This window comes from Haliotis rubra, unplaced genomic scaffold, assembly GCF_003918875.1.
Source record: "Haliotis rubra isolate DU_JTF1 unplaced genomic scaffold, ASM391887v1 Scf1360, whole genome shotgun sequence".
In the NCBI taxonomy this organism is placed as follows: Eukaryota; Metazoa; Mollusca; class Gastropoda; order Lepetellida; family Haliotidae; genus Haliotis; species Haliotis rubra.
In genome coordinates, this window is record NW_025765293.1 from 61,305 (window position 1) to 84,921 (window position 23,617).

The following is a 23,617-nucleotide window of genomic DNA, read 5'->3' on the forward strand; positions in this document are numbered from 1 at the left end:
CACCGTGCTCTGTCGCACAGCGTGCTCTCACAAACAGAAATCTGGAAATCGTGGAAATCTCAAAACGAGGCTCTGCCGCTAGAAACGTTTGGCGGTCTGGTACGGACTTGATATTATATCAATCACATTATGCGGTACAAAACCACACTTCACAAGCGCAAATAACATTTAACAGATGTAACCAGTGAGCCAGATGAATTGTGAATCATTTTACGACCTCATCAAACAGAGGCAGTCTGTGACGTCTTAGTAAAGGTCATGCTGCCCACACCTCGACATAACATATAGAAATACGATGTTATCAAATTTACTCATGTAACCATAGTTGTTTGTGGTGTCTCTTTTCACTTTCACACGAGAAAATTCGGATCGGCTGAAAAGTAAGTCATTGTCTGAATGGGTTAATGAGACTCATGTTTCGGTTTGGCTCGTCACGCCGAATGCCCGGGTACAATGTCACCTCGGAACACCTGATGTCATATTGCTAAAAGTACAAACCAAACTATCTCATTCCTTGTGATTTGTTTCCATATTTCCATATTTATACTTTTTAGATTTCTATAACTTCTTTGATTGGCGTATAAAATATTCACAGTACAGATTTAACTCCATTGTATTTACAGGGCCTCAGTCTGAGATAAAAGCTAACCTCTTTCTCCTACAATGACTGTGGACATCCTTCAACAGAAACCGCACAAATACTGGACCTAGACATATCTTCCGACCCCATCGAACTTCCGGGTGAAATACAAGTTGCTTTCAAGGTTGTGAACCTGCAAAGAGCCGAGTCACCCATCAAGGTATCATGTCAGCATTTGTGAATGAAAGGACTATTAGAAATACACCCATGTCGTTCCATGTGCAAGATAGATACATAAATCCTGTTAAATCACTTCTTCCCGGCAATTTATAATGGCCCCTCTTACTCTCAGATAGAACAAGGTTGCAGCGAAAAAGATTTTAATGATGTGTTTGCACGTATATAAAGTCATACATTAAAAGGTAGGTTGGTGTGTGACTCCTTGTCGTACTCCACTTTCACTGTGTGAGCCCACTGAGATACCACGATCCAGTTTTACAGTGAGTCACTTCGGCAGTATGTTAGCTATTTTTAAGAAATACAGTTCGCTCTACCACCATGTATAGTGTAATAAAGCACACTTTCGCCCTGAACTATTATAGTTTAAGCATGAGGGCGCTTACGTCCGAGTACTTTAACGTTATACTAGATCAGGGCGAAAGTGTGCTTTATCACACTATACATAGTACTAGAGCGAACAGTATATTATTTTCCTAAGATGCCAAATTTAATACTGACCGACGATAAATCTAAGACAGAAAACAATCAGAAAAGCTACAGTTTCGGTAACCTACATTAACAATCCCCGTTCAGAGCTTACTGACACGCTGTTCTATTGACGTTTCCGTATATTAAAAGAAGTGTGAGGGCGAAAGCTTCAACCACTAGGCTACCGTATGTTGAAAGAATTGATATGGGTGAAAATAGAATGTCTTGCATGTTTTCTCCCCAGACCGACGAAACCCTGTGGAAGAAGGTCATGGGCATGTCGATAGAAGCACCAAGCAGGCACAACATGGGTTCATGTAGCTACAGAGACTTCTGTGGGTTGCTGGAACGAATCCCGTGTCCACAAGCTTTCAGAAAAAACAAAATACCCTGCAAGTGTCCCTTCCCAGTTGTAAGTGTTGATTGCATTTTCAACATATTCTTTACAACGCATATGTTTCTAGAACAACTGTGTAGAGTGAAGTATAAAAGTATATTTCCACAAACTGTTACACTGGAGTCGGGCGGGGCATCAACAATACACTAAACGCCAAACGAAACGTTACCCTCCTTCCTCAATGACGGAGGTACCTATCTTCAGCTAGCGTTGTGATGCGTGGACGTCCACTTGTTGGTCTGTGGACGGTGACCCTAGTCTGTCTGAATAAGTCTTATAATCCTTATACGGTGGTATCCGAGGGCATTGGCAACAGCATTGTAAGTCGACCCAATCGGCACCGCCCCAATGGCTCTTTTACTCCCTCCAGCTGTTAATCGTGGCATATTTCTCGTATCAGATCATCTTGGCTCTCTTTGTACCCTATAGGACCATTCTACATGTGAAATCGATGTAAATACTGCTTGAATATTGCTGCGTTTTGGCGATTGATATTGCTATGTGTAAACAAAAAAATGGAAAAATGTTACTTTGCAAGGAAAAATGTTAACAAAGATAATTTTAGATGTTCCTAAACATGTTTTCACAATATCAAAGACACGTTTTACTTGTTTTCACGAATGTAAAACAGCAGAAAATGTTTTAAAAGACTGAAATCATAGGAATGATTATTTTACAATTTTTCACACTCTGCAACAGTTGTTTCTTGGTTAGTAGCAGAATTGTATTTCAACCTTTCTTTTGGATATCAAAATCCTTATTATTGGTTTATTTCGGTATTGACGAATATAGGACAATATAACATCTTCTGAAAAAGATGCATTTCACCTAAATATGAATGCATTTGAGAATTTATTTTCGTGCTTTGCATTAAACTGTGTTGTTGAGCTTTCTTGTAAGCTAAAACCTAAAACATCTTCGATAGTTTTTCAGTAATTCATAAAGGTAGGAGGGTAACCTTTCTTTTGGCGTCTAGTGTAGGTTCACAAATTGCACTCATATCAACCAGGGTCTTCGGTGTGAGCGAACACTCTAACCACAAGGCTACCCCACCGCCCCCGTTAAATTGGATGATAAAACCAACAAGAAACCCATTTCGTGATTATTTAGACAGTTCAATTTGATATCCTGACCCAGGCAGCTACTCTCGATGAGTGAGGGAGTGATTGAGTGAGTATGGTTTAACGCCGCTTTGAGCAATATTCCAGCAATATCACGGCGGGGGACTCCAGAAATGGGCTTTACACATTGTACCCATGTGGGGATTCGAACATGGGTCTTGAGGGTTAATATTGAACGCTTTATAAACCACTAGGCTACCCCACCGCCCCGTACTATTTGGTAGTGACTCATACATGCAGACTTACGAAATCGTACAGTATACTCATCTCTTCTCATTATGGAATGGGTTTTGTCTCCTTTTCGTTACATATCACATCCAGTTTCGTTTTTATTTCCATTTGTATTTCAGGGAAACTACACACTTCCAACCACTAAGTTTGAAGTCAACCTGTCCACGGTTCCAAGTGGAGACTACCGCATAAGGATCAAGATGGGCTCCTCAACTCAAACTTGCTACGAGATATACTTTTCAGTTGACTGATCCAGGGCCTCATTTCACAAATCACTAAGGTGATCGTAAGTCACTAATGTAACCTTAGTGCAATGTTAAAGAATGGGAGTTAAGGTTAACCTTAGTAAAGCTTCCTTCGTGAAAGGAGCCCCATTACGACAGCTCGATCACCCAACAATTAATTCAAGCTTTGATATCTGATTCCTCGTAATATGTGTTAAAGAAGGCGTGCACGTAGTAAGCGTAAGATATAACAATTGTTGCAGCGTCCTATGTACTTTCTCTCGTTAGCTTCAATCTATATTGTCAGTGTGACCGAGCCTCTGTCATGTTATAAGTCTTGTACTACTGATGCAAACACCAACGTCCATTGCATCACATTGAAATTCTTGCACTATTTGAATGTCACTCAATAAAACACGCAGAATACAAATGTGGTCTGTTTGTTGATATTTTAAGTTATTCCTATGACATTTGTTCATATACCATCACATTATTCTTATCGCTTCAAAAATCCAAGAATTCATATTTTTAGCAATTATACTGCGAATAATAGTTTTTAATATAAAACATTAAATGAGTGTCTTTTGCATTGTAAGTATGTTAGGAATAAAATATGTATTGTGTGATTCTACCGCACTGATTTGTACATGCTAGTAAGTAATATGTAGTATTTGAATTTTTTTAGATCCGGGTTACAATTAGTCTTCAACAACCCATACTTGTAAGAGAAGGGTAGTCAGGTTTGCTGATTTGCTTGGTGCATGCCATCCTGTCCCAAATGCGCAGATCAATGCTCATGATATTAATCACTGGATTGCCTGATCCAGACTGGAATATTTACACGCCTCCGTCAAATAGTTGGAATATTGGTGAGTACGACGTTAAATGTACGAACGAGAGAGCAAACAACAAACGAGCAAACGAGCAGGCCATCAAACAAACAAGCAATCTTTAATATCGTTGTTGAGCTATGACGTTTATCATCTACTCTGTAAACACAGGGAACCATGTTGAGCTATGACGTTTATCATCTACTCTGTAAACACAGGGAACCATGTTGAGCTATGACGTTTATCATCTACTCTGTAAACACAGGGAACCATGTTGAGCTATGACGTTTATCATCTACTCTGTAAACACAGGGAACCATGTTGAGCTATGACGTTTATCATCTACTCTGTAAACACAGGGAACCATGTTGAGCTATGACGTTTATCATCTACTCTGTAAACACAGGGAACCATGTTGAGCTATGACGTTTATCATCTACTCTGTAAACACAGGGAACCATGTTGAGCTATGACGTTTATCATCTACTCTGTAAACACAGGGAACCATGTTGAGCTATGACGTTTATCATCTACTCTGTAAACACAGGGAACCATGTTGAGCTATGACGTTTATCATCTACTCTGTAAACACAGGGAACCATGTTGAGCTATGACGTTTATCATCTACTCTGTAAACACAGGGAACCATGTTGAGCTATGACGTTTATCATCTACTCTGTAAACACAGGGAACCATGTTGAGCTATGACGTTTATCATCTACTCTGTAAACACAGGGAACCATGTTGAGCTATGACGTTTATCATCTACTCTGTAAACACAGGGAACCATGTTGAGCTATGACGTTTATCATCTACTCTGTAAACACAGGGAACCTTGTTGAGCTATGACGTTTATCATCTACTCTGTAAACACAGGGAACCATGTTGAGCTATGACGTTTATCATCTACTCTGTAAACACAGGGAACCATGTTGAGCTATGACGTTTATCATCTACTCTGTAAACACAGGGGACCATGTTGGGCTATGACGTTTATCATCTACTCTGTAAACACAGGGAACCATGTTGAGCTATGACGTTTATCATCTACTCTGTAAACACAGGGAACCATGTTGAGCTATGACGTTTATCATCTACTCTGTAAACACAGGGAACCATGTTGAGCTATGACGTTTATCATCTACTCTGTAAACACAGGGAACCATGTTGAGCTATGACGTTTATCATCTACTCTGTAAACACAGGGAACCATGTTGAGCTATGACGTTTATCATCTACCCTGTAAACACAGGGAACCATGTTGAGCTATGACGTTTATCATCTACTCTGTAAACACAGGGAACCTTGTTGAGCTATGACGTTTATCATCTACTCTGTAAACACAGGGAACCATTTTGAGCTATGACGTTTATCATCTACTCTGTAAACACAGGGAGCCATGTTGAGCTATGACGTTTATCATCTACTAGGTAAACACAGGGAACCATGTTGAGCTATGACGTTTATCATCTACTCTGTAAACACAGGGAACCATGTTGAGCTATGACGTTTATCATCTACTCCGTAAACACAGGGAACCATGTTGAGCTATGACGTTTATCATCTACTCTGTAAACACAGGGAACCATGTTGAGCTATGACGTTTATCATCTACTCTGTAAACACAGGGAACCATGTTGAGCTATGACGTTTATCATCTACTCTGTAAACACAGAGAACCATGTTGAGCTATGACGTTTATCATCTACTCTGTAAACACAGGGAACCATGTTGAGCTAAGACGTTTATCATCTACTAGGTAAACACAGGGAACCATGTTGAGCTATGACGTTTATCATCTACTCTGTAAACACAGGGAACCTTGTTGAGCTATGACGTTTACCATCTACTCCGTAAACACAGGGAACCATGTTGAGCTATGACGTTTATCATCTACTCTGTAAACACAGTGAACCATGTTGAGCTATGACGTTTATCATCTACTCTGTAAACACAGGGAGCCATGTTGAGCTATGACGTTTATCATCTACTCCGTAAACACAGGGAACCATGTTGAGCTATGACGTTTATATCTACTCTGTAAACACAGGGAACCATGTTGGGCTATGACGTTTATCATCTACTCTGTAAACACAGGGAACCATGTTGAGCTATGACGTTTATCATCTACTCTGTAAACACAGGGAACCATGTTGGGCTATGACGTTTATCATCTACTCTGTAAACACAGGGAACCATGTTGAGCTATGACGTTTATCATCTACTCTCTAAACACAGGGAACCATGTTGAGCTATGACGTTTATCATCTACTCTGTAAACACAGGGAACCATGTTGAGCTATGACGTTTATCATCTACTCTGTAAACACAGGGAACCATGTTGAGCTATGACGTTTATCATCTACTCTGTAAACACAGGGAACCATGTTGAGCTATGACGTTTATCATCTACTCCGTAAACACAGGGAACCATGTTGAGCTATGACGTTTATCATCTACTCTGTAAACACAGGGAACTATGTTGAGCTATGACGTTTATCATCTACTCTGTAAACACAGGGAACCATGTTGGGCTATGACGTTTATCATCTACTCTGTAAACACAGGGAACCATGTTGAGCTATGACGTTTATCATCTACTCTGTAAACACAGGGAACTATGTTGAGCTATGACGTTTATCATCTACTCTGTAAACACAGGGAACTATGTTGGGCTATGACGTTTATCATCTACTCTGTAAACACAGGGAACCATGCTGAGCTATGACGTTTATCATCTACTCTGTAAACACAGGGAACCATGTTGAGCTATGACGTTTATCATCTACTCTGTAAACACAGGGAACCATGTTGAGCTATGACGTTTATCATCTACTCTGTAAACACAGGGAACCATGTTGAGCTATGACGTTTATCATCTACTCTGTAAACACACAGGGAACCATGTTGAGCTATGACGTTTATCATCTACTCTGTAAACACAGGGAACCATGTTGAGCTATGACGTTTATCATCTACTCTGTAAACACAGAGAACCATGTTGAGCTATGACGTTTATCATCTACTCTGTAAACACAGGGAACCATGTTGAGCTATGACGTTTATCATCTACTCTGTAAACACAGGGAACCATGTTGAGCTATGACGTTTATCATCTACTCTGTAAACACAGGGAACCATGTTGAGCTATGACGTTTATCATCTACTCTGTAAACACAGGGAACCATGTTGAGCTATGACGTTTATCATCTACTCTCTGTAAACACAGGGAACCATGTTGAGCTATGACGTTTATCATCTACTCTGTAAACACAGGGAACCATGTTGAGCTATGACGTTTATCATCTACTCTGTAAACACAGGGAACCATGTTGAGCTATGGCGTTTATCATCTACTCTGTAAACACAGGGAACCATGTTGAGCTATGACGTTTATCATCTACCCTGTAAACACAGGGAACCATGTTGAGCTATGACGTTTATCATCTACTCTGTAAACACAGGGAACCATGTTGAGCTATGACGTTTATCATCTACTCTGTAAACACAGGGAACCTTGTTGAGCTATGACGTTTATCATCTACTCTGTAAACACAGGGAACCGTTCATGCCAACTTTGGCACGACAGCATCATATCGGCAAAGTCAACAACAATCTCGAGCTGCGTCTTGCGATTCACTTCAAATAGCTACTCCTTTCAGGAAGTTCAGCTGGATGATAGTAATTAGCAAATTGATTTCAAATTACATTAATGCTTTCTCCAGGTACAATTTGTGTTCATGCTTGTGAAAGACAGGTTCATAGCGTCAATTATTTACACCACCAAACACGTTTTTTTCAAAGTGATTAACGTGAAAACCCAACCCAACATGGACTATGTAATTTCATCTCAGTACAACACCAGGAATATTAAAACGCAACGAATGAATAGTTCAAACATGTAGACAATCGCATTCCGGTGTTTGGCTGAAACAATGCCACTGTCGTGTTAAATATCAAATGACTCTGAAACACAGATGATATTTGTAGTTGTTTGTTTCATGAAGGGCCTCGTGTGGTGGACATGATGATAGCACTGGGGAGGGACCACACTGTACAGCGACTGAAACACACACTCCACATCCTCACTCACACATGACAGCTGTCACTCATGTGTCACCCAGGTGATATCTACTAGGCGCCACAACACACGGTTTCAGGCCAAGCGAATTCCCAACTGTTGCAATACGTAATATTCCAGCAATATCCCGACGTAGGACACCAGAAATAGGCTTCGTCCATTGTATGCATGTAGGAAATGGAACTTGGTTCTTTGGTGTGAGGGACGGTGGGGTAGCGTAGTGGTTAAAGCGTTCGTTCGTCACGCCGAATACCCAGGTTCGATTCCCCACATGGGTACAATATGTAAAGCCCATATCTGGTGTCCCCTGTCGTGATATAGCTGGAACATTGCTAAAAGCGGCGTAAAACTAAACTCACTCACTCACTTTGGTGTGACGAGAAAACACTTTAACCTCTAGGCTTCCCCACCACCCCTCGCTTTAAAGAACTTGCCTCGGTCATCATTGAGATGTATGTGTAATTTGATCCTGTGAATGCATAAATGTATTGTATTTGCAGTTAAACTAGGCTGAGTGAAAGACTGAATGCAAGAGGTGAAACAGTGAATGTCATTTGCATATTTGATGAATAAAATATATATACTGAAATAAATCATTTGTGATCAAGTTTAATATATTTCTGTCTTTGAGAAAATAAATATTTGAACTTTTGAAACGTTAACTGAGAATAACAATATTGTAAATGTTACAGGGCAAGTCTGATAGTATGGTATTATATACTATCACCATCGGCGGATGCAGGGTGTGTGTGTGTGTGTGTGTGTTGAACCCCCTGATCCCCCTCCTTTCAAAATTCCGGGATCCGCCCATGATCATCACAGTACATATACCAGAGATGACAGAATACTTGGGTTAGAAAGTCAATCAATATCCAAATACTTAAACCACCGTTTTTCTGTAAAGAATTGATCATGGGAAATAACAAACCGTTTTTATGAATGATTCATATGCTCAGAGAAAAACTGTAAAGTAATTGATCATGGGTATATGTACAGTACTTTTCTCCATCGTCCCTGGAGCCTCCATACATATTGACTCCAAAAACATGTTGGAGCCTCAATACATATCCCCTCTGCCCCTCAGTACATGTTGGCCCCCAAAAACATGTTGGCGCCTCAATACACATTGGCTTCTCAAAACATGTTGGAGCCTCAATACACATTGGCTTCTCAAAACATGGTGGAGCCTCAATACACGTTGGCTACATGTTGCCCTCTCAAAACATGTTGGCGCCTCAATACACGTTGGTCTCTCAAAACATGTTGGCGCCTCAATACACGTTGGTCTCTCAAAACATGTTGGCGCCTCAATACATGTTGCCCTCTCAAAACATGTTGGCGCCTCAATACACGTTCGTCTCTCAAAACATGTTGACGCCTCAATACACATTGGCTTCTCAAAACATGTTGGAGCCTCAAAACATGTTGGCTACATGTTGCCCTCTCAAAACATGTTGACGCCTGAATACACGTTGGTCTCGCAACACATGTCGGAGCCTCAATACACATTGGCTTCTCAAAACATGTTGGAGCCTCAATACATGTTGGTCTCTCAAAACATGGGTTAGAGTTCCTTACGTACCCCCCATCTAATGTTTTCAATAAATACAAAGATACACAAGTAATGAAAAGTACCTTATAAAATAGGCGGAACTCTTTCCAAAACATGTTTGCACCTCAAGACATGTTGGAGCCTCAATACACCTTGGAGCCTCAACACATGTTGTAGACTCAATACACGTTGGCTACATGTTGGCCTCTCAAAACATGTTGGAGCCTCAATACATGTTGGCTACATGTTGGCCTCTCAAACGTGTTGGCGTCTCAATATATGTTAACCTCTAAAAACATGTTGGCGTCTCAATACATGTTAGCCCATCAGTACATGCTGCCCTCTTCAATACATTCCCTACACCACACGAGCTGGTAGTGTGAGATTGCTGCTGAAAAGTAGATGTTGATATGTAATAAATACACGAAGATGTCCTGCTGTGTTAGATTATACCCAAAGCCAACTTTACATCGACACTTCATATGCAAGCCACTGTTATTAACTAATTGTATATATACTCATGGAAACAAATAAGGCAACACCTGAAAGTACATATGTTCCTTTATTCTTTTCCAGGTTTCTTCACAAGGTATGTATTGCACTGTGGGTGAAATTCTGGAAATAAATAAAGGAACACTTATACTTTCATGTGTTCCCTTATTAGTTTCCATGAGTATAATTTCTTTTGCTCTTCTCATGTTATTTTTATTTCCCTACAAAATACAGAGACGTTATATATGTATACAAGCATAATAGAAGCGTAATAGTGCACTAGTTTATTTTACAAGTCTTGGTCTTACATTGTACATTTCTTCAAATCATAAACGCTCTGATATAATCAATGTCACTAACAAATTTCACATTCATAATTTGATGTTGTAAAGCGTGTTTATGCCATAGACATCAGGCTCCACATAATGTGTACAGTATGGCTGGACTGACAGTGTCACCAACAAATTTCACGTTCATAATTTGTTCTTTTAAAGCGTGTCTATGACCCCCAGGATACACATTATGTGTACAGTATGGCTGGACTCCGTGTCCTCTACGTTAACAATGTGTACAGTATGGCTGGACAAAGTGTCCTCTACGTTAACAATGTGTACAGTATGGCTGGACTCAGTGTCCTCTACGTTAACAATGTGTACAGTATGGCTGGACTCAGTGTCCTCTACGTTAACAATGTGTACAGTATGGCTGGACTCAGTGTCCTCTACGTTAATAATGTGTACAGTATGGCTGGACATCCCTGTGTCCTCTACGTTAATAATGTGTAGAAAGCTATTATAATATAAACATTTCAAGTCCTGACAGCAACACGATGAGGAGATTAGTAGTAATCAGGGAGGAGCATCTTGCTTTGACAGGGTATAGACTAGTGCCTATCTGTCTGTCTGAAGTACCGTTATCATAAAATAACCAGAACTTTCTTCTCTGCCATGTTTATGACGCTGTCCACAACGCTTTGTGTTGACCATGGGCGCCGGTGTCATAAGATGGCATCTTGACAGTGTCTTATAACTAGAGCTTTCTTCTGCCCCGTCATGTTGATATCGTTGGTACATATCTCTATGTGTTCCTACTCACCACCATGGCCGCCGGTGTCATAACATGGCATCATGACATTGTCTTATAACTAAAACTTTCTCCTTCCCCGTCATGTTGATATCGTTGGTACATATGTCCGTGTGTTTCTACTCACGACATGGCCGCCGGTGTCATAACATGGCATCATGACATTGTCTTATAACTAGAGCTTTCTCCTTCCCCGTCATGTTGATATCGTTGGTACATATGTCCGTGTGTTCCTACTCACGACATGGCCGCCGGTGTCATAACATGGTATCATGACAGTGTCTTATAACTAGAGCTTTCTTCTCCCCCGTCATGTTGATATCGCTGGTACATATCTCCGTGTCTTCCTACTCACCACCATGGCCGCGGTGTCATAACATGGCATCATGACAGTGTCTTATAACTAGAGCTTTCTTCTCCCCGTCATGTTGATATCGTTGGTACATATCTCTGTGTGTTCCTACTCACGACATGGCCGCCGGTGTCATAACATGGCATCATGACAGTGTCTTATAACTAGAGCTTTCTTCTCCCCGTCATGTTGATATCGTTGGTACATATCTCCGTGTGTTCCTACTCACCACCATGGCCGCCGGTGTCATAACATGGCATCATGACAGTGTCTTATAACTAGAGCTTTCTTCTCCCCGTCATGTTGATATCGTTGGTACATATCTCCGTGTGTTCCTACTCACCACCATGGCCGCCGGTGTCATAACATGGCATCATGACAGTGTCTTATAACTAGAGCTTTCTTCTCCCCCGTCATGTTGATATCGTTGGTACATATCTCCGTGTGTTCCTACTCACCACCATGGCCGCCGGTGTCATAACATGGCATCATGACAGTGTCTTATAACTAGAGCTTTCTTCTCGCCCGTCATGTTGATACATACGTATCTGGGTGTGATCATACTCACCACCATGCCCGCCTTTAGCATGCCACATCACGACAGCGCCTTGACAATCATGGCTTTCTTTTCCTCCGTCATGTTGATGTCGCTGCCCACCACAAGTCTCATGCTGACAGTGACGACAGGTGCGCTATACACCCCGAACATCGGCCACAGTGGTTGACTGGAGTCTACATTGTCTAATGTCGACATCACCTTGTTCTCCTTCACATCAATGAAGACAATCTTCTTCCTGGCGTCATCATAGACAACACCGTAGTGTAGTGTGTGTGATGCCCCTGCTGTGTTGGGGATGGTGTCAGGTAGATGTAACACTTCCTTTCCCTCCTTCCTGATTTTCCTGCATATCCCTTCATGAGTAGTACACTGGCCGACGGTCAAACTGTAGGCATGGGGTACTACGGGCTACAAAGTGAGTCATGTCCATCTCTCCCTCAGCACAGACACCAACCTCCAGGATGAGCCAGTTCCCCGTGAGTGTTTTGTCCAGTCCGACCCTGGTCTCCGTCTCCCAGTACTGGGGACAATCAGCCAAGGGGAGGGGGATAGTGCTGCATGTGCCCCAGTAGTTCGTCAGTCTCCCTTTCCCTGCAGACCTGGTGTCAGACTTGCTGTTGATCAAGTCCCCCTCTGTGTTGATGTGGATGCGGTCAAGGTTAATTTTATCTGCGTCATACTTCAGATGTATACCTACAACACATAAACGTGGATGAGATGCTCATGTTGTCAATCACTGGGTTGTCTGAATAATTTCAAACCGCCGTCACAAATCTGGAATATTGCTGAATGCAACGTTAAACAACAAACAAACGAGTAAAAGATAATCTTAAGAACAAAATGATAAAAAATACAACAACGTGAAGGTCAGTTTTGATCACTGATTGTTATGTACAGGCCATAAAACTACCGTATCCCGTGATGGGATTCAAACCATGGACCTTTTGATTGGAAGTCGGATGGCTCGTCCCCATGGCCACAGGAAGCTGACAAAGCGAAAATGTCATATGTATATCATTTCACGCCCTGTCACATAAACATCGTATCTACTGAGTGTAACATTCTGAAAGAAGGTACAATAAGTGACCAGTCCAGCAAACACTAATCAGGTGTCACCGATTCAGAAGACAAATTCTCTCTAGGATGATGTTGCTGTATCCCAAATATAGTCAGCATTGACATCGGGATCAGAATTTGTGTTCAGCAAACTATGCTTGTCGTAAGAGAAAACTAACGGAATCGGGTGGTCAGGCTCGCTTGGTTGCCACATGTCATCGTATCACAATTGCGTAGATGGATGCTCATGCTGTCCATCACTGGATTGTCTGGTCCAGACTCGAGTATTTGCAGACCGCCGCCATATAGCTGGAATATTGCCGATTGCGCCGTTAACCAACCAACAAACAAACACTTTGTACGTCGATCATTAGCCAAACAGTTGTTCCAAAACATTCTACTACAGAATACACTGGGTGGCTAATGTAGCCAAGCCCCCCAAATCACCTCCATGATGTGACAATAGGTTCGGAGGCTGTAGTGTAAGCATAGATGGTAAATGGGTAGATTATGAACGTACACTTCAGCACCATCGACTTGTCCAAGGCGTCTGGTTTCAGCAGGTGAACATCGCATTCATTGAGCAGCCCTGCAACATCAACATTGCCATCACTTTGATAAAACAACGTTTTTATATCTTGTAGTGAATGTCAACAATAAAGGCAATACACAGGCCAAGATTTTAGTGTTTAAACCTGGACTCAGTTATCTGAACGAAGAAAGTAAAGGAACAAAGGTGACTGGATTTTACCAAGCATGAAATGGGTGGTTTCTGAGGCTCTCTTCACGATGTTTTCGTTCTCATCGATGCTCTGAAAAGATAACCCTTAATCAGACATTATTGTCTGTAAGTATGTATGTCGGGACATATGGGGAGGTAGGTGATAGGTATGTACAAATATCTAAATATTTTAAACTTAACTCGGAAAAGAACATACAATGTACCGAATATGCCGTATATTTTATCTACTGGCACAGCGATGTTTCTGGATTGCTTTACAATGGTCTGACAACCTTATAACGGCCTACGATGTGTAGTCACTATAAAAGTGTTATCTATAAATTGTGCCCTCTTCGTTGTCAACGAATACCTCCAAAATAACTGAATGAGTAAGTCAGTGAGTTTAGCTTTACACATTTTTTAGCAATATTCCAGCAATATCACGACGGGGACACCAGAAATGGGCTTCACACATTGTGCCCATGTGGGGAATCGAACCCGGGTCTCCTGCGTGACCCAAAATAACTGAAGTTACCTTGTACCTCTTTTTAATAAAGTGAATGTTTAAAAAGCATATCAGTCTCAGATTGTTAATTCTGATATAGCTTGCATGTATTTCGATTTTGGTTTTGTCTCAGTCAGTGATCCTCTTCTGTTTTCCAATGTGCTGAATGAATGAATGAATGAATGAATGAATGAAGGAATAATTTTCACTTAACCCCGCATCAGCAATATTACAGCTATTCGCGGCGAGCGATGTGCTGTAGACATTAGATAGGTAATTATGGACATGTACTTCTGAAAACGGATTCAAAATGTTTTAGATCGTTGTCTTACATTTTAATTGGTTCTAGTACATGTAATACTTTGTAGTCATACATACTATCTCATACGCTCTTCTTTAGCGGTTATGGTGCATTATATTATTTTAATTACCAAACTCACGTTCTTATATTTGATTTCCATCTCAGCTATGAAGTCATGTTCAGTTTGAGTTTCCTTGTCTGAAACAACACCATGATGTAAATACACCCTTAAGAATGAATGAATAATTGGTGCTTTACGCCCCATCAGCGATAATGGGACATCCATAAGAAATCTCGACTGTAAAATTCCAACATATTATGAGCAAGTGTTACTGTTTATAAAGTGCGTGTTTTTTAAGTATCTAATACAACTCGGCTGACTAGACAATGGCATTGTGTCAATAACTACCGGTGCTTTAAGTATAATATTAGTTGTTTTTCGAGCAAAAACTCGAGTTGCTGAGAATGATGTGTCACATGTTATATTTGGGATTACACTTTCTCCGTAAAGTACAAATTCTAGTACTTTTTGTTAGGCCGTGATTTGAACCCACACTCTCAGAGTCAGGCACCCGATCACATAAAGTCAGCGATCTAACCTACTCAGCCAACGCGGTTTCCATAGAAATGGAAGTCTGACAACTGGTAGACTACATCATGTACTTTGTGTATCCCTCTGACAAATGTGAATTGACACCGCCCACATGGCCGACAGCTATAAATAGACAATGTCAGTTTGAAGGACGCTTCTTAGTAAATTACGGATTCTAGACCCAAAACAGTCATAGAATCTGTAATTTACTGAGAACGTGTAGTCCCAAATACAACATAACACTATAGAACGCTGTTCCATTTCTACACGCAATAAAAAATCAACTCTGATCACTTTCTAAATGGCATTGTGTATCCATAAGAATAGTGCATCTGTAAGCACTATAGAACGCTGTTCCACTCCTACACGCAATAAAAAAGAACGTGCAATCATATCTCATATAAATACCTCTTGCATATTGTTTTTCCATGTCCTTGGTCACGACAGCCCCAAATCGTGATATGTTTGATTTCAGCTTTGACAAGCCGTTGGTGTTAAAGACAGCTGCTGCGGGTATGTCCTGTGTTTGAGTCTCAACAGTGTCAAGGAAAGCCCGAGTTGCCTCCCTTACAGAACTCTCCAACTCCAGGAGGTCTGATTGTGAGGCATACGTGAGAACCTTGGTGACGTAGTCTAAAACCTCAGAGCATTTCTTCGAAGCTTCTTCACATGTGTTTAGCTGAGTACGGAGACTTGTCTTGGTCGCCTTCGTCTGACCTTCAAGATCAGTCAGAAGTTCCTTCTCTCGTTGGTCAAGTTGTGATCGCAGAGTTCTAAAAGTATGGCCAATATTTTCTTTCAACGTGTTGTGCGTTGTATCTGTGATTTCGGTCCCTCGTCTGATATTCTGAATGTTGGACTGTTGGCGAGCTTGTAAGGTTGCCAGCTCAGTTTTGTGTTGGTCCAGCTGTTTGAGGATACTTTCAGCTACCACATCTAACTTCTCAACTTCATGATCTGCGTGATCTTCAAATCTGCATCTTCCACAAATCAAAATGTTGCATCTCCGATCAAAAAGATAAAGAGAGTCAGGGCTGTGGATACTGCAAGGGGTTGGAATGTTTGAGACAGCTGGTTTAAAGTCGCTGAGGTTTTGAAGTACATGTTTTCTGGTAAGTTTGAAGTTGCTGTGCATATTCTGGCAGTATTCACAGAGGAGCTCTTCACACTCCCGACACCAACACACAGCCTGGTTGCCGTCATCTTCGTGTGTACAGAGAAGCTCTGTGGGGCGATGTTTGACTGTCAGATGGAATATTTCTTCTGTCTCACTGCATCCTTCTGGAGGCTTGTGTCTGTGAGGTTGACCTCCGTCTGACAAGTAGAGCATGATATCACACCACCAGCTGCAGATGTCACACGTCTCTCACACACAGCGTGTAGACAGGGCAGTAGGTAGGGGGCGGGGCCTTTGAGGACAAACTGCTGATGACAGACAGAGCACTTTGGGAAGATGTCCATTCTGAAAGACAGTAGACTTTAATGAGTGATCTCTGTGATATTTCCCAGTAAGATTACAGAATACCGGATACCTTCCGCCATCTTTGAAAGCACGCGAGTTTACTTTTGGTTAGGGTGAGGGTAAGGTTTAGGGTAATGTTTAGCGTTAGGGTGACGTGACACTAAACAGTATGGCTGGTAGGTATCCGATATTCTGTAGGTGTACCTATTTCCCTTTATGGTGACATGGGTAGTTTGCAAACCAACATAAAGTTGTCACCCAAAGAATAGTTAACAAGCATCTCAATGTTTAATTTACACCGAACGTCAAATCGCTTATTGGGACCCAAGACATTTTTGTCCACAGTAGAAAGCTTTTAAAATCCTCCTTTCTGTCAGAAACTAGAAATATTCGGACCCTGCCAATATCTGTCGTGTTCATTTGCACAATTTCTTTTGTTTCACACAATCCTAAACACTGGTTTGTAATCTGTAGTTACACCAATCATTATTTCACGTACTCGTCTACAGATAGATTTCGCGGAGACGCAGCCGTAAAATATCCGTTTTTATCAAAGGAGGTTATGGTGACATGCAAGGCCTGATCGATAAATTTCTTTCACTTATATTTCACATCCATTGAGGAATGTACCTTAACTCCTACCTTACATTTTGTAAAAGCTTATACCTGATGTTTTGCCAGACAGTTTAACCATTTTATCTGTCCCAACATTGCATTGTACGTTTGTCCAACTATTTCAAATAAGATATGTCACTGTGTCCTCACCACAATGTGTTGTTGAGTTAGACTCTGTTTAGACTAACATCTAGTCTCTGGCATTAACACATTTTGCATGAAAATGGTTTTATATTTATGTTCATAAAATATAATAAAAATGTCCAGAGACGCATTGCACTTATAGATAGCAACAACTCGTAAAGATTCGGGTTAGAATTGATTTTCAGCAACCCACGTTTGCTGCACGAGGCGACTAACGGGATCGGCTGGTCAGGCTCGCTGACACATATCATCCGATCCAAATAGATAGTCATGATGTTGTACACTGGATTGTCTGGTCCAGACTCAGTTTATTAACAGACCCGCGCCATAAAGCTGGAATATCACTGAGGGCAACGTTACACAACAACCCCAGCCAAAACAACAACAATAACAACCAACCAACCAAACAAACAAACATAATCCCAAAACAACAAACAACAAAGCCCATACAAACAAACAACTCCCCATCCCCCACCGAAAAAACACAAAAAACACAACACAAAAAACAACAAACACACACACACACACACACACACACACACACACACACGCCAATGAACAACAGCAAAAAGTAATACATTGCAACACGCACGCGCATGCACGTGTGGCTATTATGACCGAACTTATGTCAGTTCATTTGTGTTGTTCAGTGAGAGGCCAGGCAGAAATTTAAAACAGAAATCTCACCCTGAGTATCATTTTACCAGCCCACCTCCATGTGACCTATGTCCCCGAAATACTGGGCGACGCGCGGCATATCAACGTTATCGCCTCAGCATAGTGAGAGATCCACACACATTCTTTTAACTGCAGCATATACCATTGCAGGGCAGTATTTTCACCGCGACCACAATAACTATTCTACAATAATCGATCTTTTCCGTGCTTTAGACATCTTTGCAGAGCAAGCTGGTACGATTTTTTACACAACGTACTTTTAAACTAACACTACACGGTAGAGGCTTGTCTGTGCACGATGTGACACAAAACACTGTGTCATGACGTGTAGGACTTTGCCATCATCGTAAGACGAAAGTAGAAATTTGTTGTTGTTACGTAACACAAATAACCACGATGTAAACTGTACAAATATTGTATTTGTACCACAAGCAGTAACAACGTGGCCTCGTGACATATACTAGCAAATGTTTGACCAGACAGATAACCGTGTACTGGCCTGCGAGATGAGAGACAGTTACAACACACCTACCTGGACAAATAACTTCCTTCTCCTGTGGTACAAAGGTCACTTCCGGCAGATGACACGTGACTCACATACTTGAAGTGTAATCTATCTAGTGCATGTTTACAGTGTAACTGCCTGACTACATATCAGCGCTGTTCATGTGTAGAGACACATGATAACAGGTGGGGGTATTGGGGCGTATATCTGGTGAATGAAACAGCGTGTCTAATGTGTGTGTATCGTTCATCGTTATGTGCAAACAAACAGGTATAAAAGGTACTCAATATGACCATTTCCCCAACCATCTTGTTCCCACACAAGGGGGCGGTGGGGTAGCCTAGGGGTTAAAGCGTTCGGTCCTTACTCTGAAGACCCGGGCACGATTCCTCATATAGGTACAATGTGTGAAGCCCATTCCTAGTGTCCCCCGCGTGATATTGCTGAAAAATTGCTAAAAGCTCACTCACTCAATAATCACTCGCTTAGATTCCCGGCATTAGGTTTACTACAGAAAGTCCTTAAACATCCAAATTCACCCGGGATTGGGTAGTGAGGTACCTAATGACCAACACACAAAGGCAGCCATCTAACCCGCTCACAAAAAGTCTGACAACTGGTAGTCTAGACCACGGACTTTGTGTAACCCTCTGACAAGTGTAAATTGGCATGGCTACTGCGGCCGAAAACTATGAATAGCCATTGCCATTTAGAAAGTTGGTCAAAAGTACTAGAATCTGTCCTTTACGGAAAACGTGTAATCCTATACATAACATGTGTAACATGAAAATGCATTGTGCACGTGAACACCTTTGCTCCGTACTTTAAACTGGTGTTGAGGAAAACTGACATGGCCATTAACAAGCACAATAAGGGCCCCCCTGTGAGGTGAGGTGAGGTGAAATTGGGTTTAACGTCGTACTTGAGAATATTTCGCTCATATGACGACGTGCATGCGTGTGTATGTGTATGTGCGGCTGCTTGTACTAGCCCAGACTGAAGCTGGTTTTATAGTGCTAGCCCACTGAGATACCATGTTGCAGTGAAGCATGAATACCCGATCCGTGAAGATCCGTGATCCCAGTAATGTGTATTTAAAGCAAATGTTAAAGGCCAAACTTTGCAAAAGAGATTGTACACGTGGATCTTCATCGCATTTAGTGCCTTAGTCTTCCAGCATGTTTACCCACGATAGCTTGAAGCGAGGAACGCGTAAATACCAACAGCAATCATAATGGATGTAGTCAGCTTTCCACAAAATGCAGATGCAATCGTACCTAACAGACACAGACAGACAGACAGACAGACAGAGGGGAGGCTCCGCAGCTGGATTAGGATCAAGTATTGGATGGACTTGGTCGATTGCGTGTGTATACGGCAGGGGTCTCTGGACCGGACACGATAAAGCACAAGTGGCCATGGAACAGCATAAATGAAATAAATAACAACAAAGATCAAATGTGCACAGCTGGTTCCACAAACACAGGCCTGAAATGATAGCTCTGGCAGACGGCTCAAATTTGAATGTCATAAAAGCTTAAGAGAGTTGAGAGTGTTGATATGGCCTGGTCCAACCAGACCGAGTTTTGGTTCATACCTCAAAGGAGATTTAGGCTAAAAGTAAGCATGGCTTCATACGGGCATGCTTCCGAGGTGAAGTATATTATTCGTCGTCACAAACCTGGTGCATTCCCAGAAGTGTGGCATAGAGAAGCTAGGTGTTGGTGCACAATGACTTGGCTTGTCATCACATTGCACAGCGTTACAATGTCCGTGTTACTGAACTACTTACATGTAGATGCCAGCATACATGGGAATGATGGCACCACTACTTAGACTGTCCTAAGTACCACACAAATACCCCGTCGAATCCCACCACATAACAAAGGCATCTCATACTATCACTGTGGCCCTGGTAAAACACATGTTAGGAATATAGTTGTATCCATGGGGACGCGCAAGCGGGTGTCCAGAACTAACTTATGTTTGGTCACTTTACCCCTTGTTGAGGTTGAGTTTGAGGTTGAGGGTGAGGTTTAGGGTTAAGGGTTAGGGTTAGGGTTAGGGTTAGGGTGAGGGTGAGGGTGAGGGTGAGGGTGAGGTGAGGGTCAGGGTTAGGGTTAGTGTTATGGATAGGTTCAGGTTCAAGTTCAGTTAGGGTTAGGTTGAGGTTTGAGTTTAGGGGTTAGGGGTTGGGTTTAGGTTGAGGTTTGAGCTAGTATTAGGTTGAGGTTTGAGTTTAGGTTATGGTGAGGTTGACATTGAGGTTAGGGTTATGTTGAGGTTGAGGATTAGGGTTGGAATTCGGGGGTCATGGTTATGGTTAGGGTTAGAGCTGACGTTAGGGTTAGAATTAAGTTTAGGTTTGTGATTCGGTGCCAGGCTTAGGGTTAGGGTTAGGGTTAGGAGTTTTGGGCTGTACGGGCTTACGCGGCATTTAAATATCTACCGGCCGGCCGCTAACATGAGTCAAATCAACCGAGTAGACTGCCATATTAGGAAACTTCTTGAAACCATAAAATCAAGTATATTTCATCTCCTCTCTTGTCCATCTGGCTTCCACTCTTCCTTTTTTGCAATCATAACCAATCACTCCGTACACCAATCTACTCCGCTCAAATCACTAATTAGTTATTAACACATTTAGGAGTGAAGTATACAGAGAATGGTCGCCGCACTTGGCATATTAATCTTTTAAATTATTTAATTCTGACTGAAGCAAATAGACATGTGAGATTCAAAAGCTAATAACATCTGCTGTAAGTGTTGTGGGCATTATCAGTAACATTTCCTACAACCTTACAAGTGGAAAATAACAGGCATATAGATGCACACTGACCCTGCCTAACTCAGAACATCATGTCCCTCTCTCTTCCAGGGTGTCTGACCAGAGTTCTGCTGTCCTCACCTCGTGAAACATGGTCCAGCCTCACTGCCCACATATTTTAAAACTTAATTTCCACAACGTCATTGATAGATAGCGCATAGTAGTTATAGTAGTCAAATAGCATAACGTTTCTGTAATACCAATACATCTTCTAGTAAATCTGCATTTGTCTCCAAATCCAAAACGTGTTAATCCCACCATAATCAGTACGTCCCACACAGCTCAGTAGCATCTCTAGTTGCAAGTATAGCACACCCTGTACCAGGTCAGTCAAAAGAAACAGTCCTTGTAATGGTTACATTACAGGCAGTGCCGGCCCGAAGGCAAACTAATAAAGTCCAGTCACTGTGAGACACATTACAAGTGACGGAGCTATAGGAGAACAGCTGCTGTGGTGTGGTGCTGGCTGACGGAGGTTAGATGTTAGAGAACGGGCGCTTTGTCGGCAGACTGAACTTACTGAACGGAAGTGTTTGTTCACATTTCAAAATGCACCCTTAGCTACAGCCATGCCCTGTCACTCATGGTAGGTCGGAATGCCGGCCAAAGCTTTTGCCTGTATTTATTGTATTTACGTTACGTTGCTGTAGTAACATATACAATAATATTTATATATATTTTGGTTCACACTACATACCTTGGTCACTCCTTTCAGTAATGCTGTAATTAGAACAAATGTTCGTTCGTTCCTTCGTTCGTTCGTTCGTTCGTTCGTGCGTGCGTGAGGGGGGATAGGGTGGGGTGGGAGGGAGGGTAGTTAGACTCTTGGGCTGAAAGCAAGCAAAGATGCTCGAGTTGGGTCACAAGCTACACAGGCTAGATATACAGTTAGTATGTCATATCGACCCTGAAACAAATGCAGCCATGAAAGTCTCACAAGTCTATATTAGCACCAAATGAATCTAGAGGGAGGGGTTGTGGAAACGGGTGAAAATGAACTGTGCAAATCCCCACCCCCACCCCATTTTCTCAAAAGCTGTATCCACCCCTGAGCACAGTTTTAGTTCAGGGAAGAGAGTTTTGGGGTTCCTTGTATTATAATTTATAAATCAGGAACTGTTCTTTCCCTTTCCAGTATTTTCATTTCACACTCTATTTGTCGGTCGAGGAAATACTATATAATCCATGTCAACTTGTCGGTCATGTACACACAGGAGAACAGGCAATATGAAATGGCGAAATCGACGCAGACGTGTTTCCCGTCGACCTTAGGGTAATCACCAAAGTATGAAGTGGCTGTATTTTGACATGTGATATGTGACAAGGTGCACCGTTCAAGCATGATAATTCCACTCAATCGTGTCTTGCTTTCGCACGGCTCTGGTAACGCGTTAGACTGATCTACTACGTCATATATGTAAGTGTGTACTGTAGACTGACCTACTACGTCATGTATGTAAATGTGTACTGTAGACTGACCCACTACGTCATGTATGTAAGTGTGTACTGTAGACTGACCCACTACGTCATGTATGTAAGTGTGTACTGTAGACTGACCCACTACGTCATGTATGTAAGTGTGTACTGTAGACTGATCTACTACGTCATATATGTAAGTGTGTACTGTAGACTGACCTACTACGTCATGTATGTAAGTGTGTACTGTAGACTGACCCACTACGTCATGTATGTTAGTATGTACTGTAGACTGACCCACTACGTCATGTATGTAAGTGTGTACTGTAGACTGACCCACTACGTCATGTATGTAAGTATTTACTGTAGACTGACCTACTGCGACATGTATGTAAGTGTGTACTGTAGACTGACCTAATGCGTCATGTATGTAAGTGTGTACTGTAGACTGACCCACTACGTCATGTATGTAAGTGTGTACTGTAGACTGAACTACTACGTCATGTACGTGAGTATGTACTGTAGACTGACCCACTACGTCATGTATGTAAGTGTGTACTGTAGACTGACCCACTACGTCATGTA

General features: G+C 41.8%; 1 protein-coding gene and 1 long non-coding RNA gene across 6 annotated transcripts in view; one reads left to right on the forward strand and one right to left on the reverse strand.

Annotated features, from left to right (window-relative positions):
• LOC124268114 overlaps positions 1-23,617 on the reverse strand; it is a 97,697-nt gene that overhangs the window by 47,049 nt on the left and 27,031 nt on the right. For 2 of the 5 annotated variants that reach the window (XM_046703140.1, XM_046703136.1), the window contains exons 1-4: positions 15,794-15,889; positions 14,933-14,991; positions 14,018-14,078; positions 13,787-13,855 (exon numbers count right to left, since the gene is read on the reverse strand). The exons of 1 other annotated variant lie outside the window; for it this stretch is intronic. In XM_046703140.1, coding sequence (XP_046559096.1) covers positions 13,787-13,855; positions 14,018-14,078; positions 14,933-14,991; positions 15,794-15,815 — 211 coding nt within the window. In that variant the 5' untranslated portion in view covers positions 15,816-15,889. Of the gene's footprint in view, positions 1-12,176; positions 12,904-13,786; positions 13,856-14,017; positions 14,079-14,932; positions 14,992-15,793; positions 15,890-23,617 lie in introns of those variants that run through there. 2 more of the 5 variants (XM_046703139.1, XM_046703137.1) reach the window with 2 other exon arrangements.
• LOC124268115 lies at positions 1,561-3,691 on the forward strand. Its single transcript, XR_006896201.1, has 2 exons — positions 1,561-1,700; positions 3,157-3,691. It is a non-coding gene; the product is annotated as an uncharacterized LOC124268115 (long non-coding RNA).